Source organism: Heterodontus francisci, chromosome 3 (assembly GCF_036365525.1).
Source record: "Heterodontus francisci isolate sHetFra1 chromosome 3, sHetFra1.hap1, whole genome shotgun sequence".
In the NCBI taxonomy this organism is placed as follows: Eukaryota; Metazoa; Chordata; class Chondrichthyes; order Heterodontiformes; family Heterodontidae; genus Heterodontus; species Heterodontus francisci.
In genome coordinates this window covers 171,431,589-171,448,925 of record NC_090373.1, presented here as the reverse complement: position 1 = coordinate 171,448,925, position 17,337 = coordinate 171,431,589, and the positions used below count along the sequence as shown (strand labels likewise).

The following is a 17,337-nucleotide window of genomic DNA, read 5'->3' as shown; positions in this document are numbered from 1 at the left end:
CGGGTGCCAGGGTCAGGGATGTCTCGGATCGAGTCTATAGGATTCTTAAGGGGGAGGGGGAGCAGCCAGAGGTCGTGGTACATATCAGTACCAGACATAGCTAGGAAAAGGGATGAGGACCTGAAAAGCGAATATAGGGAGTTAGGTTGGAAGCTGAAAGGCAGGACGAGCAGAGTAGTAATTTCAGCATTGTTACCGGTGCCACGTGCTAGTGAGGCTAGAAACAGGTAGCGAGTGCAGCTGAACACGTGGCTACAGAACTGGTGTAGGAGGGAGGGATTCAGATATGTGGATCATTGGGATACCTTCTGGGGAAAGTGGGACCTGTACAAGAAGGACGGGTTGCATCTGAACTGGAGGGGCACCAATATCCTGGGCGGGAGGTTTGCTAGAGCTCGTCGGGAGGGTTTTAAACTAGTTTGGCAGGGGGATGGGAACCGGAGCCACGGATCAGTGGATGGGGTAGCTGTTGAACAGGCAGATACAGAGTGCAGAGAGTCTGTGAGGAAGGTTAGACAGTTGACAGGACAAAGTTGCAGCCAGTATGATGCGTTGAAGTGTGTCTATTTTAACGCAAGAAGTGTCAGGAATAAGGGTGATGAACTTAGAGCATGGATCAGTACTTAGAGCTACGATATTGTGGCCATTACTGAGACTTGGATATCACAGGGGCAGGAATGGATGTTGGACGTTCCGGGGTTTAGATGTTTCAAAAGGAATAGGGAGGGAGGTAAAAGAGGTGGGGGAGTGGCATTGCTAATCAGGGATAGTATCACAGCTGCAGAAAGGGAGGTCGTCGAGGAGGGTTTGTCTACTGAGTCAGTATGGGTGGAAGTCAGAAACAGAAAAGGGGCAGTCACTTTGTTGGGAGTTTTCTAATAGACTCCCCAATAGCAACAGAGACATGGAGGAACAGATTGGGAGGCAGATTTTGGAAAGGTGCAGAAGTAACGGAGTTGTTGTCATGGGTGACTTCAACTTCCCTAATATTGATTGGAACCTCCTTAGTGCAAATAGGTTGGATGGAGCAGTTTTTGTCAGGTGTGTCCAGGAAGGTTTCCTGACTCAATATGTAGATAGGCCGACTAGAGGACAGACTATGTTGGACTTGGTGCTTGGCAACGAACCAGGACAGGTGGCAGATCTCTCGGTGGGAGAGCATTTCGGTGATAGTGATCACAACTCCCTGACCTTTACTATAGTTATGGAGAGAGACAAGAGCAGACGGGATGGGAAAATATTTAATTGGGGGAGGGGGAATTACAATGCTATTAGGCAGGAACTGGGGAGCATAAATTGGGAACAGGTGTTCTCAGGGAAATGCACGACAGAAATGTGGAGGTTGTTTAGGGAGCACTTGATGCGACTGCTGGATAGGTTTGTCCCGATGAGGCAGGGAAGGGATGGTAGGGTGAAGGAACCTTGAATGACAAGAGATGTGGAACAGCTAGTCAAGAGGAAGAAGGAAGCTTACTTAAGGTTGAGGAAGCAAGGATCAGACAGGGCTCTAGAGGGTTACAAGGTAGCCAGGAAGGAACTGAAGAATGGACAGGAGAGCTAGAAGGGGACATGAAAAAGTCTTGGCGGGTAGGATTAAGGAAAATCCCAAGGCGTTCTACACTTGTGAGGAACAAGAGGATGGCCAGAGTGAGGGTAGGGCCGATCAGGGATAGTGGAGGGAACTTGTGCCTGAAGTCGGAGGAGGTAGGGGAGGTCCTAAATGAATACTTTGCTTCAGTATTCACTAGTGAGAGGGACCTGGTCGTTTGTGAGGACAGCATCGAACAGGTTGAGGTTAAGAGGGAGGATGTGCTGGAAATTTTGAATGATATGAGGACAGATAAGTCCCCGGGGCCAGACGGGATATACCCAAGGATATTATGGGAAGCGAGGGAAGAGATTGCTGCGCCTTTGGCGATGATCTTTGCGTCTTCACCGTCCACTGGAGTAGTGCCGGATGATTGGAGGATGGCAAATGTTGTTCCCTTGTTCAAGAAAGGGAATAGGGATAACCCTGGGAATTATAGACCAGTCAGTCTTACGTCGGTAGTGGGCAAATTATTGGAGAGGATTCTGAGAGACAGTATTTATGATTATTTGGAAAGGCATGGTTTGATTAGAGACAGTCAGCATGGCTTTGTGAGGGGCAGGTCATGCCTCACAAGCCTTATTGAATTCTTTGAAGATGTGACAAAACACATTGATGAAGGAAGAGCAGTGGGTGTGGTGTATATGGATTTTAGCAAGGCGTTTGATAAGGTTCCCCATGGTAGGCTCATCCAGAAAGTAAGGAGGCATGGGATTCAGGGAAAGTTGGCTGTCTGGATACAAAATTGGCTGGCCCATAGAAGTCAGAGGGTGGTGGTAGTAGATGGAAAGTATTCAGCATGGAGCTCGGTGACCAGTGGTGTTCCACAAGGATCTGTTCTGGGACCTCTGCTCTTTGTGATTTTTATAAATGATTTGGATGAGGATGTGGAAGGCCGGGTTAGCAAGTTTGCCGATGACACGAAGGTTGCTGGAGTTGTGGATAGTGTGGAAGGCTGTTCTAGGTTGCAACGGGACATTGACAGGATGCAGAGCTGGGCTGAGAAGTGGCAGATGGAGTTCAACCTGGAAAAGTGTGAAGTGATTCATTTTGGAAGGTCGAATTTGAATGCAGAATACAGGCTTAAAGACAGGATTCTTGGTAGTGTGGAGGAACAGAGGGATCTTGGGGTCCATGTCCATACATTGCTCAAAGTTGCCACCCAAGATGATAGGGTTAAGAAGGCGTATGGTGTGTTGGCTTTCATTAACAGGGGAATTGAGTTTAACAGCCGCGGGGTTATGCTGCAGCTCTATAAGGCCCTGGTTCGACCACACTTGGAATATTGTGTTCAGTTCTGGTCGCCTCATTATAGGAAGGATGTGGAAGCTTCAGAGAGGGTGCAGAGGAGATTTACCAGGATGCTGCCTGGACTGGAGGGCATGTCTTATGAAGAAAGATTGAGGAAGCTAGGGCTTTTCTCATTGGAGCGTAGAAGGATGAGAGGTGACTTGATAGAGGGGTACAAGATGATGAGAGGCATAGATAGAGTGGATAGTCAGAGGCTTTTTCTCAGGGTGGAAAGGGCTATCACCAGGGGACATAATTTTAAGGTGATTGGAGGAAGGTTTCGGGGAGATGTCAGAGGTAGGTTCTTTACACAGAGAGTGGTGGGTGCGTGGAATGCACTGCCAGCGGTGGTAGTAGAAGCAGATACATTAGGGGCATTTAAGCGACTCTTGGATAGGTACATGGATGAAAGTAGAATGAAGGGTAGGTAGTTAGTTTGATATTAGAGTAGGATAAATGTTCGGCACAACATCGTGGGCCGAAGGGCCTGTACTGTTCTATGTTCTTAACATTCGCGCCACACAAGTGCCGGGCAATGACCATCTCCAACAAGAGAGAATCTAACCATCTCCCCTTGTAATTCAATGGCATTACCATCGCTGAATCTCCCACTATCAACATCCTAGGGGTTACCATTGACCAGAAACTGAACTGAAGTAGCCATATAAATACCATGGTAACAAGAGAAGGTCAGACGGTAGGAATCCAGAGCGAGTAGCTCACCTCCTGACTCCTCAAAGCCTGTCCACCATCTACAAGGCACAAGTCAGGAGTGTGATGGAATACTCTCCATTTGCCTGGATGGGTGCAGCTCCAACAACACTCAAGAAGCTAGAGACCATCTAGGACAAAGCAGCCCGCTTGATTAGCACCCCATCTGCAAACATTCACTCCCCCCACCACCGACGCACAGTGGCAGCAGTGTGTACCATCTACAAGATGCACTGCAGCAATCCACCAAAGCTCCTTCGACAGCACCTTCCAAACTCGCGACCTCTACCAACGAGAAGGACAAAGGCAGCAAATGCGTGGGAACACCACCACCTGCAAGTTCCCCTCCAAGTCACACACCATCCTGACTTGGAACTATATCGCCGTTCTTTCACTGTCGCTGGGTCAAAATCCTGGAACTCCCTTCCTAACAGCACTGTGGGTATACCTACCCCAAATGGACTGCAGCGGTTCAAGAAGGCAGCTCACCACCACCTTCTCAAGGGCAATTAGGGATGGGCAATAAATGCTGGCCTAGCCAGCGACGCCCACATCCCTGAATGAATTTTTTTTTAAACCTGGAAGTATTGTAACTGTAAAGACAGTGAAACTTTAAGGGGACATAGACATGATGGTGGAATGGGTGGACATATGGCAGACGAAACTTAATGTAGAATGTGTGAAGTGGTACCTCTCGTTCCTCCTACCAAAATGTAATATAAATTAAAGGGTACAATTCTAAAGAGGGTGCAGGAGCACACAGAGCTGGGCCTAAAGAGGGTACCATGTGCACAAATCATTGAAGGTTGCAGGGCAGGTTGAGAAATTTACATACAAGGCACACAATACAAAAACAAGCAAGTTTTAAAACACTGGTTCGGCCTCAACTGGAGTATAGTGTCTAGTTCTGGGTACCATACTTCAGGAAGGATGTCAAAGAGAGGGTGCAGAAAAGATTGATGAGAATGGTTCCAGGAATGAGGAACTTGAATTGCATGGATGGACTGAAGAAGCTGGGGCATTCTCCTCGGAGGAGTCAAGATTAAGAGGAAATTTGATAGAAATGATCAAAATCATGATGGGTCTGGACAAAGTAGATGGGGAGAAACTGCTCCCATTGGCTGAAGGATCCAGAACCAGAGGGCACCAATTTAAGGTGACTGGTGAAAGCAGCAGTGACATGAGGAAAAATTGTTTTTTTTTTTTAAAAACGCAGCAAGTGGTTAGGGTCTGGAATGCACTGCCTGACAGCGGGGTGGAGGCAGATTCATTCGAGGCCTTCAAAAGAGAACTGGATAATTATCTGAAGAGAAAAAAATTTGCCGGGCTCCAGGGAAAAGGCAGGGGAGTGGGACTCGGTGAGTTGGTCTTGCAGAGAACTGGCATGCACACAACAGGCCAAATGGCCTCCTTCTGTGCTGTAACTATTCTATGATCTTAATTGGATTGATGTTTCAAAGAGCTGGTACAAGCATGATGGACCAAATGGTCATCTGTGTTGTAGAAATCCAAGCAGGAGGTCACACACTTTGTGAGGAAAAACAAGAATAGAAGTATACACCTAATGAAAAGACAACAAAAGGATAAGGATGAACATAGGCAGCTAGGGGTTCAATTGCATAATTTCCTGAAAAGACAAGATGATAAATAGAAGTCATAAAAGCCAATAGAATATTGGGTTTTATAAACGGGGCATAAAGTACAAGGAGGAAGGAGGTAGTTTCAGTGATGGAGAAGATATGGGGTAAGAAGCTCAGATCAAAGAAAAATTGGATGAAGTAGTTGTGAACAGTCTGGTTGAGCCCAAGACAGTGGTCAGGGATGGCAACAGAATCGCAAAAACAACTTGCATGGACATACTTGTAACACAGAAAAACATTGCAAGACGCTTCATTGAAGTATAAATCAGTGAAAACCAAATCCATTGCCTAAGCATCTACCACCGCCTTAAAAATATTCAATGAGCCCGCCTCCACCACCTTTTGAGGCAGGGTGTTCCAACGTCACAGAACCCTCAGAAAAAAAATTTCTCCTCATCTGTCCTAAAAAGAGCGACCCCTAATTTTAAAACAGCACCCCCTAGTTCTGGACTCTCCCACAAGAGGAAACATCCTTTCCGCAACGACCTTGTCAAGACCATTCAGGATCTTATATACTTCAATCAAATCTCCCCTCACTCTTCTAAACTCCAGTGAAAACAAGCACAGTCTGTCCAACCTTTCCTCATAAAACATCCCGCTCATTCCAGGTAGAAATCCAGTAAACCTCCTCTGAACCGGCTCCAACGCATTAACATCCTTCATTAAATAAGGAGACCAAAACTGCACACAGTATTCAAGATGTAGTCTCACCAATGCCCTGTTTAACTGAAGCATAATATCCTTTTTATTTTCAATTCCTCTCGTAATAAAGGATGGCATCACATTAGCCTTCTTTATTACTTGCTGTACCTGCATACTAACTTTTTGTAACTCATGCACTAGAACACCTAGATCCCTCCGCACCTTGGAATTCTGCAGTCCTTCTCCGTTTAAGAAATACTCTGCTTTTTTATTCTTCCTGCCAAAGTGAACAACTGCACATTTTCCCACATTCTACTCCATCTGCCAGATTTTTGCCCACTCACTCAAGCTATCTATATCAGTCTGCAATCTCCTTATGTCCTGTTCACAACATATTTTCCTACCTATCTTTTTCTCATCTGCAAATTTAGCGACTATGCCATCTCTTCCCTCAGCGAAGTCATTGGTATAAATTTTAAAAAGTTGAGCGCCCAGCACAGACCCCTGCGGGACTCCACTTGTCACATCCTGCCAATCAGAAAAGGACCCATTAATGCATGCTCTGTTTTCTGCCAGCCAGTCGACCTTCTATCCATGCTAATATGTTACCTCCTGCACCACGAGCTCCTACTTCGCTTAATTACCTTTTCTATGGCACCTTGTCAAATTCCTTCTGGAAATCCAAGTACAGTACGTCAACAGGCTCCCCTTAATCCATAGCACACATTACTCCTTCAAAGAACTCCAAAAATTTCCCTTTCACAAAACCATGCTGACAATGCCGATTAACTTGTGTTTTTCTCAGTGCCCAGATATAGCCTCCTAATGATCAATTCTAACACCTTCCCCATGACAGAAGTCAAGTTAACTGGCCTATAGTTGTCTGTTTTCTGCCTCCCCCTCTTCTTGAATAGAGGGCTTATATTTGCTACTTTCCAGTCTGAGCAAATCTTTCCAGAATCTACCGAATTTTGGAAAATTAACACCAATGCATCTACTACCTCATTAGCCACTTCTTTTAAGGCCCCAGGATGAAACCCATCAGGACCCAGGAACTTGGCAGCCCACAGATCCATCAGTTTGCTCAGTACTGCTTCCGTGGTGATTGTAATTTCACCAAGTTCCTCTCTTCCTTCCACCTCCTGACTTACAGCTGTTGCCAGAATTTTTTTTATATCTTCTACAGTGAAGACAGAAACAAAATATTTGTTCATTTCACCCGCCATTTCATTATCTACTATTAACTCCCCATTCACACTCTCCAAAGGACCAATACTCACTTTACATTCTCGTCTTTTTTAAATGCCCGTAGAAACTCTTGCTGTCCATTTTTACATTTCTAGCTAGCTTCCTCTCGTACTCTAATTTCTTTCTCCTGATTAACCTTTTCGTCATTCTCCGCCGTTCTTGATATTCTGATCAATCGTCTGACCTGCCACTCAGCTTTGCGCAATTATATACTTTTTCCTTAAGTTTGATGCTTTCCTTAACTTCTTTAACCACAGATGGTGGATCCTCCCCTTAGAATTTTTCTTTATAGTTGGAATATACTTAGAGTATTCTGAAATATCCCCTTGAATGTCTGCCACTGCTTCTCTATTGACCTATCTCCAAGCCTAGTCACCCAGCTCACTTCAGCTAGCTCAGCTTTCATGCCTACATTGTTGCCCTTATTCAAGTTTAAAATACTAGTCGAAGACCCACTCTTATCTCTTTCAAACTGTATGTAAAATTCAAATCATATAAAGCAAACAATAATTTTGCACACCAAAACCCAACTTAAAGTGATGCATTGTATCCTAAGTTAATCTATTTTTGAGAATGTTGATGAGGCTGTGAGGAGAACTTGTTTTTTCTTCCAGCAGTGCCTTGGGTCCTTTAGTGTCCAACTAAGAGAAACTTTGGGATTGAGATATGCACACTTCAGGAACAGGAAGGTCAGAAGATAGAGACACACAGCAAGTCTGCAAATAGACAGAGACACAAACTGAGCAGACATTGATAGTTAAGAGAGAAATTGATGCAGTCATACAGAAAAGCTAAGTACAGGAGGGGCAGGAGATCTTGGGACATGATCCATGTTTGGAAATAGGAAGAGAAGGGCTTGGGAGAGAGATACACAGATGGGCAGTGAAGGGAGAGAGACAAAGGGAAGGTCAGTATGCAGGCAGATGGGTTCAAAGAAGGAGGTCATGCTGAAGCTTTACAAATTACTGGTTAGTCCTCAGGTGGTGTACTGTGTATAGTCCTGGCACTACACTTTAGGATGTCAAGGCCTTGGACAGGGTGCAGAAGAGATTCATCAATGATGAGGGAATTCAGTTATTTGGAGAAGCTGGGATTGTTCTTAGAGCAGAGAGGTTAAGGGCGAGGCATAACACAAGTATTCAAAATTATGAGGGGGTTTTGATAGTTTCACCCTCCAGGCTCTATTTCCTCTGACAATGAATCAGTAATCAGCACAGAGGGTTGTTAAGATCAGGAACACACTACCTGAAACTGTGGTGGAATCAGATTACACAGTAATTTTCAAAAGGTAATTGGACATGTACTTTAAGAGGGCGAATTTGCTGGGTTCTGGAGAAAAGGCTGGAGCGTAGGACTACACTGGATGCTTGATGGGCTGAATGGTCTCCATCTATGCTGTAAGATTATATGTTTCTACAAGGATGTATGGACAAACAGGAGGATGGGAGGGTGTACTTCAAAAAGGAAACTGGATGACTTGAAGGAAATAGTGCGACTGACTGGATAGATCCGTGGAGAACGTACATGGACTCGATCGGCGAATGGCCTCCTTCTGTGCCATAAATGACTATGTCCTGTGGTGTAAAAAAGACTAAAGACGATTTAAAGAGGTGTCAGGCAAACCCCACCTGCCAAGACTGAGGCACACATTATTTTGCCACATGATTAAAATTGCAATCTTGGACTGGAAGGATATTTGCATAATACAAGACAATGTCCCTCTTTCTCCAATACACAAAAGTGGTCTAACCAGTTCCAGTCACATGTCTAGCTGGCTGGAGCTTTTGGATTTGAACTTCCAAAGGATGTTGGAGACTGTTCCATGTAAGGAGCTAGTCACATGATTAACCTGCTGCGTCTTCACTCGAGTCGCTTTAAATAGGCTCCAGAAGCTGGTTGAGCGTGTCTACTCTGAGGCACACTGTGGCTTTCGAGCAGAGATCCACCATTGACACGCTGTTCTCCCTTCGACAGCTACTGGAGAAATGCCGTTAACAACAGATGCCCCTCTACGTTGCTTTCATTGATCTCACCAAAGCCTTTGACCTTGTCAGTAGACGTGGTCTCTTCAGACTACTAGAAAAGATTGGATGCCCACCAAAGCTATTAAATATTATCACCTCATTCCATGACAACATGAAAGGCACAAATCAGCATAGCGGCGCCTCATCAGACCCCTTTCCTATCCTGAGTGGCGTGAAACAGGGCTGTGTTCTCGCACCTACACTGTTTGGGATCTTCTTCTCCCTGCTGTTCTCACATGCGTTCAAGTCTTCAGAAGAAGGAATTTTCCTCCACACAAGATCAGGTGGCAGGTTGTTCAACCTTGCCCGTCTAAGAGCAAAGACCAAAGTACGGAAAGTCCTCATCAGGGAACTCCTCTTTACTGACGATGCTGCATTAACATCTCACACTGAAGAGTGTCTGCAGAGACTCATCAACAGGTTTGCGGCTGCCTGCACCAAATTTGGCCTAACCATCAGCCTCAAGAAAACGAACATCATGGGACAGGTTGTCACAAATGCCCCATCCATAAATATCGGCGACCACACTCTGGAAGTGGTTCAAGAGTTCACCTACCTCGGCTCAACTATCACCAGTAACCTGTGTCTCGATGCAGAAATCAACAAGCGCATGGGAAATGTCCAGACTGGCCAAGAGAGTGTGGGAAAATGGCACACTGACACAGAACACAAAATTCCAAATATTTCAAGCCTGTGTCCTCAGTACCTTGCTCTACGGCAGCGAGGCCTGGACAACGTACATCAGCCAAGAGCGACGTCTCAATTCATTCCATCTTCGCGGCCTCCGGAGGATCCTTGGCATCAGGTGGCAGGACCGTATCTCCAACACTAAAGTCCTCGAGACGGCCAACATCTCCAGCATATACACCCTACTAAGCCAGCGGCGCCTGAGATGGCTTGGCCATGTGAGCCACATGGAAGATGGCAGGATCCCCAAGGACACATTGTACAGCAAGCTCGTCACTGGTATCAGACCCACTGGCCGTCCTTGTCTCCGCTTTAAAGACGTCTGCAAACGCGACACAAAGTCCTGTGACATTGATCACAAGTTGTGGGAGTCAGTTGCCAGCGATCGCCAGAGCTGGCGGGCAGCCATAAAAGCGGGGCTAAAGCGTGGCAAGTCAAAGAGACTTAGCAGTTGGTAGGAAAAAAGTCAGAAGCGCAAGGAGAGAGCCAACTGCTTAACGGCCCTGTCAACCAATTTTATCTGCAGCACCTGTGGAAGAGTCTGCCACTGTAGAATTGGCCTTTATAGCCACTCCAGGTGCTGTTTCACAAACCACTGACCACCTCCAGGCGTTTACCCATTGTCTCTCGAGACAATGAGGAGGAGGATGATGAGGATAAGGATAAGAAGTCACATGATTAACCTGCTGAGCACCCTGGGAGGTTTTTGAATTTTAAACTCCCAACAAAGGGATCGAGACAAAGCCGTGTGTTCATGGAGTAAACACCTTTCCTAGAACTGAAGCAAGCATTACAGCCTCTCCTGTCTGCCTGCTTCATCTCTTCCCACAGAACTGAATCGTGTGAAAACATGTGAATCTCAGAGAGAGAAGGGTTTGCCACGTGAACAAAGTTTTACGATGATTACTGGGCCCCAACGAATCGCAAGGTCATATTTTCAATCAAGGACTACAGCGAGCTTGAGAAACAGTAACAAGATGTTGCCTCAAACTGTTCTATTTATCTTTTCTTATTCTTTTATATTCCTAACTGCATATCGCGTGTGCAAGCTAGCGTGAACATATCGTATCTCTGTGGGCGTGAACCTTATTAGAGTTGAAGGTTTTGATAAATTTCCTCTTTCTGCTTTAAAACCAGAGAAAGCCTGTGTGTGCTCAGTTCTTTGCCTTATAACTGGAAACTGTGAACAAGGATTCACAAAAAAAGGCAAAATACTGCAGATGCTGGAAATCTGAAACAAAAACAAGAAATACTGGAATCACTCAGCAGGTCTGGCAGCATCTGTGGAAAGAGAAGCAGAGTTAACGTTTCGGGTCAGTGACCCTTCTTCAGAACTGACAAATATTAGAAAAGTCACAGATTATAAGCAAGTGAGGTGGGGGTGGGGCAAGAGATAACAAAGGAGAAGGTGCAGATTGGACCAGGCCACATAGCTAACCAAAACGTCACGGAGCAAAGGCAAACAATATGTTAATGGTGTGTTGAAAGACAAAGCATTAGTACAGATTAGGTGTGAATACACTGAATATTGAACAGCAGCAAGTGCAAACCTGAAAAAAAACAGTGGGTAAGCAAACTGAACAAACTAAGGGAAAAAAGTTTCTTCCTATCTGTACCCCTCATAATTTTACATACCTCAATCAGATCCCCCCTCAGCCTTCTCCACCCACAGGAAAACAACCCTGGCCTATCTCGTCTTTCTTCATAGCTGAAATGCTCCAGCCCAGGCAACATCCTGGTGAATCTCCTCTGCACCCTCTCCAGTGCAATCACATCCTTCCTATAGTGTGGGACCAGAACTGTACACAGTACTCCAGCTGTGGCCTAACTAGCATTTTATACAGCTCCATCATAACCTCCCGGCTCTTGTATTCTATGCCTCGGCTAATAAAAGGCAAGTACCCCATATGCCTTCCTAAACACTTTATCTGCTGCTTTCAGTGATGTTTGGACAGGTGCACCAAGGTCCCTCAGACGCTCTGTACTTCGTAGGGTCCTACCATCCATTGTATATTCCCTTGCCTTGTTCATCCTCCCAAAATGCATCACCTCACACTTCTCAGGATTAAATTCCATTTGCCACTGCTCCGCCCATCTATATGGTCCTGTAATCCAAGACTTTCCTCCTTCACTATAAGGCAATCTGCTGTCCTTACCTGGTCAGGCCTACATGTGACTCCAGAGCCACAACAATGTTGTTGACTCTTACATGCCCTCTGAAATTGCTGAGCAGGCCACTTAGTTGTACCTAACCGTGACTAAGTCAATAAAAAATGAAACCAGACAGACCACCTGGCACCAACCTCGGCACCAGAAACGACAATGGCAAACCCAGCCCTGGTGACCCTGAAAAGTCCTCCTCACTAACATCTGGGGTCTTGTGCCAAAGTTGGGAGAGCTATCCCACAGACTAGTCAAGCTCTATGAATAGTCATACTCACGGAATCATACCTTACAGTCAGACAATGTCCCAGACACCATCGCACCTGCAGGACAGACCCAGCAAAGGGGGCGGCACAGTTGTATACAGTCGGGAGGGAGTTGCCCTAGGAGTCCTCAACAATAACTCCAGACCCCATGAAGTCTCAAGGCATCAGGTCAAATATGGACAAGGAAACCTCCTGCTGATTACCACCTACTGCCCTCCCTCAGCTGATGAGTCAGTACTCCTCCGTGTTGAACACCACTTGGAGAGGGTGGCAAGGGTGCAAAATGTACTCTGTCTGGGGGACTTCAATGTCCAACACCAAGATTGGCTCGGTAGCACCACTACTGACAGCTGGCCATGCCCTAAAGGACATAGCTGCGAGACTGGGAATGTGGCAGGTGGTGAGGGAACCAAGAGGGAAAAACATACTTGACCTCATCCTCATTGAGGATACCCTTCATCGTGTTGTGTGGTACCATCACCATGCTAAATGGGATAGATTTTGAACAGATCGAGCAATGCAAAACTGGGCATCCATGAGGCGCTGTGGGCCATCAGCAGCAGAATTGTGCTCAACCACAATCTGTAACCTCATGGCCCGGCATATCCCCCACTCTACCATTATCATCAAGCCAGGAGACCAACCCTGGTTCAATGAAGAGTGCAGGAGGACAAGCCAGGAGCAGCACCAGGCATACCTCAAAATGAGGTGTCAACCTGGTGAAGCTACAAGCCAGGACTACTTGTGTATCAAACTGCGAAAGTAGCATGCGACAGACAGAGTTAAGCGATCTAAGATCTGCAGTCCTGTCACATCCAGCCGTGAATGGACAATTAAACAACTAACTGTAGGAGGTGGCTCCACAAATATCCCCATCCTCAGTGATGGGGGAGCCCAGCACATCAGCAAGAAAGATAGGGCTGAAACATATGCAACAATCTTCAGCCAGAAGTGCCGAGTTGATGATCCATCTTGGCATCCTCCTGAAGTCCCCAGTAGTACAGATGCCAGACTGCAGCCAATTCGATTCACTCTGCGTGATATCAAGAAACGACTGAAGGCACTAGATACTGCAAGGCCCATGGGCCCTGACATTATTCCAGTAATACTACTGAAGGCCTGTGCTCCGGAACTTGCCGGGCCCCAAGCCAAGCTGTTCCAGTACAGTTACAATACTGGCATCTACCCTGCAACGTGAAAAATTGCCCAGGTATGTCCTGTACACAAAAAGCAGGACATGTCCAACCCGGCCAATTACCGACTATCAGCCTACTCTCAATCATCAGTAAAGTGATGGAAGGTGTCATCAACAGTGCCATCAAGCAGCACTTGCTTAGCAATAACCTGCTCAGTGACGCTCAGTTTGGGTCCCGCCAGGGCCACTCAGCTCCTGACCTCATTACAGCCTTGGTTCAAACATGGACAAAAGAGCTGAACTCAAGAGGTGAGGTGAGAGTGACTGCCCTTGACATCAAGGCAGCATTTGACCAAGTGTGGCATCAAGGAGCCCAAGCAAAACTGGAGTCAATGAGAATCAGGTGGAAAACTCTCGGCTGGTTGGAGTCATACCTAGCACAAAGGAAGATTAATGTGGTTGTTGGAGGTCAATCATCTCAGCTCCAGTACATCACTGCAGGAGTTACTCAGGGTAGTGTCCTAAGCCCAACCATCTTCAGCTGCTTCAATGATCTTCCTTCAATCATAAGGTCAGAAGCAGGGATGTTCGTTGATGATTGCACAATGTTCAGCACCATTCACGACTCCCCAGATACTGAGGCAGTCAGGGTAGAAATGCATCAAGACCTGGACAATATCCAGGCTTGGGCTGATAAGTGGCAAGTAACATTTGCGCCACACAAGTGGCAAGCAATGACCATCTCCCCTTGACATTCAATGGCATTACCATCACTGAATCCCTCACTATCAACATCCTAGGGGTTACCATTGACCAGAAACTGCAGTGGAGTAGCCATATAAATACCGTGGCTAGAAGAGCAGGTCAGAGGCTAGGAATCCTGCGACGAGTAACTCACTTCCTGACTCCCCAAAGCCTGTCCACCATCTACAAGGCATAAGTCAGGAGTGTGAGGAATACTCTCCACTTGACTGGATTGGTGCAGCTCCAACACTTAAGAAGCTCGACACCATCCAGGACAAAGCAGCCCGCTTGAATGTTTGTGGATGGGGTGCCATTCACTCCATCCACCACCGACGCAGAGCAGCAGCAGTGTGTACCATCTAAAAGATGCACTGCAGCAATGCACCAATGCTCCTTAGACAGCACCTTCCAAACCAGCGACCTCTAACAACTAGAAGGACAAGGGCAGTCAATGTTTGGGAACACCACCACCTGCAAGTTCCCCTCCAAGTCACACACCATCCTGACTTGGAACTATATCGCCGTTCCTTCACTGTCACTGGGTCAAAATTCTGGAACTCCCTTCCTAACAGCACTGTGGGTGTACCAACCTCACATGGACTGCAGCGGTCAAAGCAGCAACTCACCAACACCTTCTCAAGGGCAATTAGGGATGGGCAATAAATGCTGCCCGAGCCAGCGATGCCCACATCCCATGAATGAATAAAAAAAACTATTTATGACACCAACAATTTTCATGTCATCTGTGAACTTACTGATCATACCTCCTATATTCACATCTAAATCATTAATGTACACTACAAACAGCAAGGGTCCCAGCACCGTTCCCTGTGGCACACCACGAGTAACAGGCTTCCATTGCAAAAACAACCCTCGACCATTACCCTCTGCCTCCTGCCACAATGCCAATTTTGGATCCAATGTGCCAAACTGCCCTGGATCCCATCCCATTCTTGATCAATCTCCTATGCAGGCCATTATCAAAGGCCTACATTATGTTGACATCAACTGCTTTACCCTCATCTACACACCTAGTCACCTCCTTGAAAAATTTAATCAAATCATAATCTCCCCTGACAAAGCTATGCTATCCTTGATTAATCCCTGCCTCTCCAAGTGAAGATTAATCCTGTCCTTCAGAATTTTTTTCCAATAGTTTCCCTATCACTGATAGACTCACTGGACTGTAATTACCTGGTTTATCCCAAATACCCTTCTTGAATAATGGTACCACATTTGCTATCCTCCAGTCCTCTGGCACTTGTCCTGTGGCCAGAGAGGATTTGAAAATTCGCATCAGAGCCCCTGCTATCTCCTCCCTTGCCTCACATAACAGCCTGGGATATATCTCATCTCGGCCTAGACATTTATCCACTTTTAAGCCTGCTAAAATTGCCAATACCTCCTTCCTTTTGATGCTAATTTGTTCAAGTATATCACAATCCACCTCCTTGTCAATTAATCTCCTGCCCTGTGCCTATCACACACCTTCCCTTTTGTTCTTTTTACCCCTCACTCCTGCTTCACTTGCTTAAAACCTATCACATCTCACTTTGCCAGTTCTGATGAAAGGTCACAGATCTGAAATGTTAACTCTGCTCCTTTCTCCACAGATGTTGCCTGATTTGCTGAGTATTTCCAGCACTTTGTTTTCATTAACTCGCAATATCAAGGGTGATTTTTCGCCATGTTTCATCTTGAGCGAAGTTCCTCCAATTATGCAGGACTAATATACACACCCGTGCATGTATATCTAAAATGCACGCTTTAAACGATCAGGGTAACATAATTGAGATGTGTTTTGAATACAACTCGTGTGTGTGATTGGTTGCTGCCACTCCTGGGGTTACACAGCAATTTGAGACGGGGAATAACCGCAGACTACCTGGCCCAACTCTCCCTATTGTGTGCGCTCACTCGGCACCGCAGGCTGGATCGGCCGGCCAGCAAAGCAGGCAGACAGGCTTTGAGTGAAGCCCGAGTCAGCAGCCGCATGATCCCGCCGCCATCACTCGGAGTGAACACCACCTTTACTTTTAAATATTACTATTGTGCGACAACACTCACCGGCCCCACCGTTTGGCTCCACAAACCGGGCTCCGGTATCGTCTGGACACCGCGAATAAGAAATGCGGCGGCGAAGTACAAAGCCGAGAGGAGCGAGGCCCGTTTTGCTTCTGCTGGTCCTGACCACCCAACGGGAGCCATTATTTCCACCGAGTCCGGGGCAGCGCTCGCTCACCTAGCACCCGCTGACGTCATCCGCTTTACCTGCCGGTATGGGGCGGAGTCTCCTCGCCAATGTGGGGGAGGGGGAAGAGAACAACAACAACACTGAGCGGCGCCTGCCACTTCCTGGCCTCGAGCTCCGAACGCAGCTCCTTCGGGGAGGGGGGGGGGGGGGGGTTTTTGGAAAGAGGACAATAACTGACAACACAACTGCGCGTGCGCCCACACGCACCCGACGACTTTTTTTTTTAAATGGCTGCGTTTGCTGACAACGCAACCACCTGGAGGCCTTGCAACAACTACAGCCCAAACGTCACTGCCTGCGACGTGCAGGAAGCTGACAGGATTAAAGATGGCAGCTGCTCAATTTAGCACAGAAAACAACTTCAATCCATGGCAGCACGCAGTGGACATGTTTGATACTTGGAGAACTTTGCGCTGTTTACAGTCTCATCGGAAGGATAGCACCTCTAACACAGTGCTGCGCACCCTCCGTAATTCTGTGAGGTTTCAGTGCCATCCCACTCTCCGGCTGCTCACTCCCACTCACGCACCCCTGCCCCATCCCGCTCTCCGGGGGCTCACTCCCCGCTCTGCCCTCCCACCCCGCTCTTCCATCACTCCCCCACCCGTCCAGACACTAGCACTAGGCCGTGGGCCACTTCTCTCCTTTTGGCCACTCGCTCCACTGAAGAAGCAAAGCCAGGGGTGGGGGAAACGGGGAGCAAGCGGTCGGAGAGCGGGGGTGGGGGGGTGAAGTGGGGAGTGAGTAGCTGGAGAGCGGGAGTGAGGGGAGCAGGGAGCAAGTGGCCCAGAGTGAGTGGCCGAGGGGCTAGAGCATTTTCCTGCGCATGCGCCATTTAGCATTTTCCTGCGCTTGCGCCAGTTAGTCCTGGCAAGGTAAGACGTAGGCTGCGCATGTGCAGCATCTCCGCACGCAGGAGACAGTTTGTGCATGTGCGCAGCTTGG

At 47.1% G+C, this 17,337-nt stretch overlaps 1 protein-coding gene across 2 annotated transcripts in view; it reads right to left on the bottom strand.

Moving 5' to 3' along the window:
* tmem87b (transmembrane protein 87B) overlaps window positions 1-16,550 on the bottom strand; it is an 89,018-nt gene extending 72,468 nt beyond the window's left edge. The window contains exon 1 of one of the 2 annotated variants that reach the window (XM_068027615.1): window positions 16,206-16,550. In XM_068027615.1, the coding sequence (XP_067883716.1) occupies window positions 16,206-16,346 (141 nt within the window). In that variant the 5' untranslated portion in view covers window positions 16,347-16,550. The remainder of the gene's footprint in view (window positions 1-16,205) is intronic. The other variant, XM_068027614.1, reaches the window with a different exon arrangement.
* Between the last annotated feature and the right edge of the window lie 787 nt (window positions 16,551-17,337).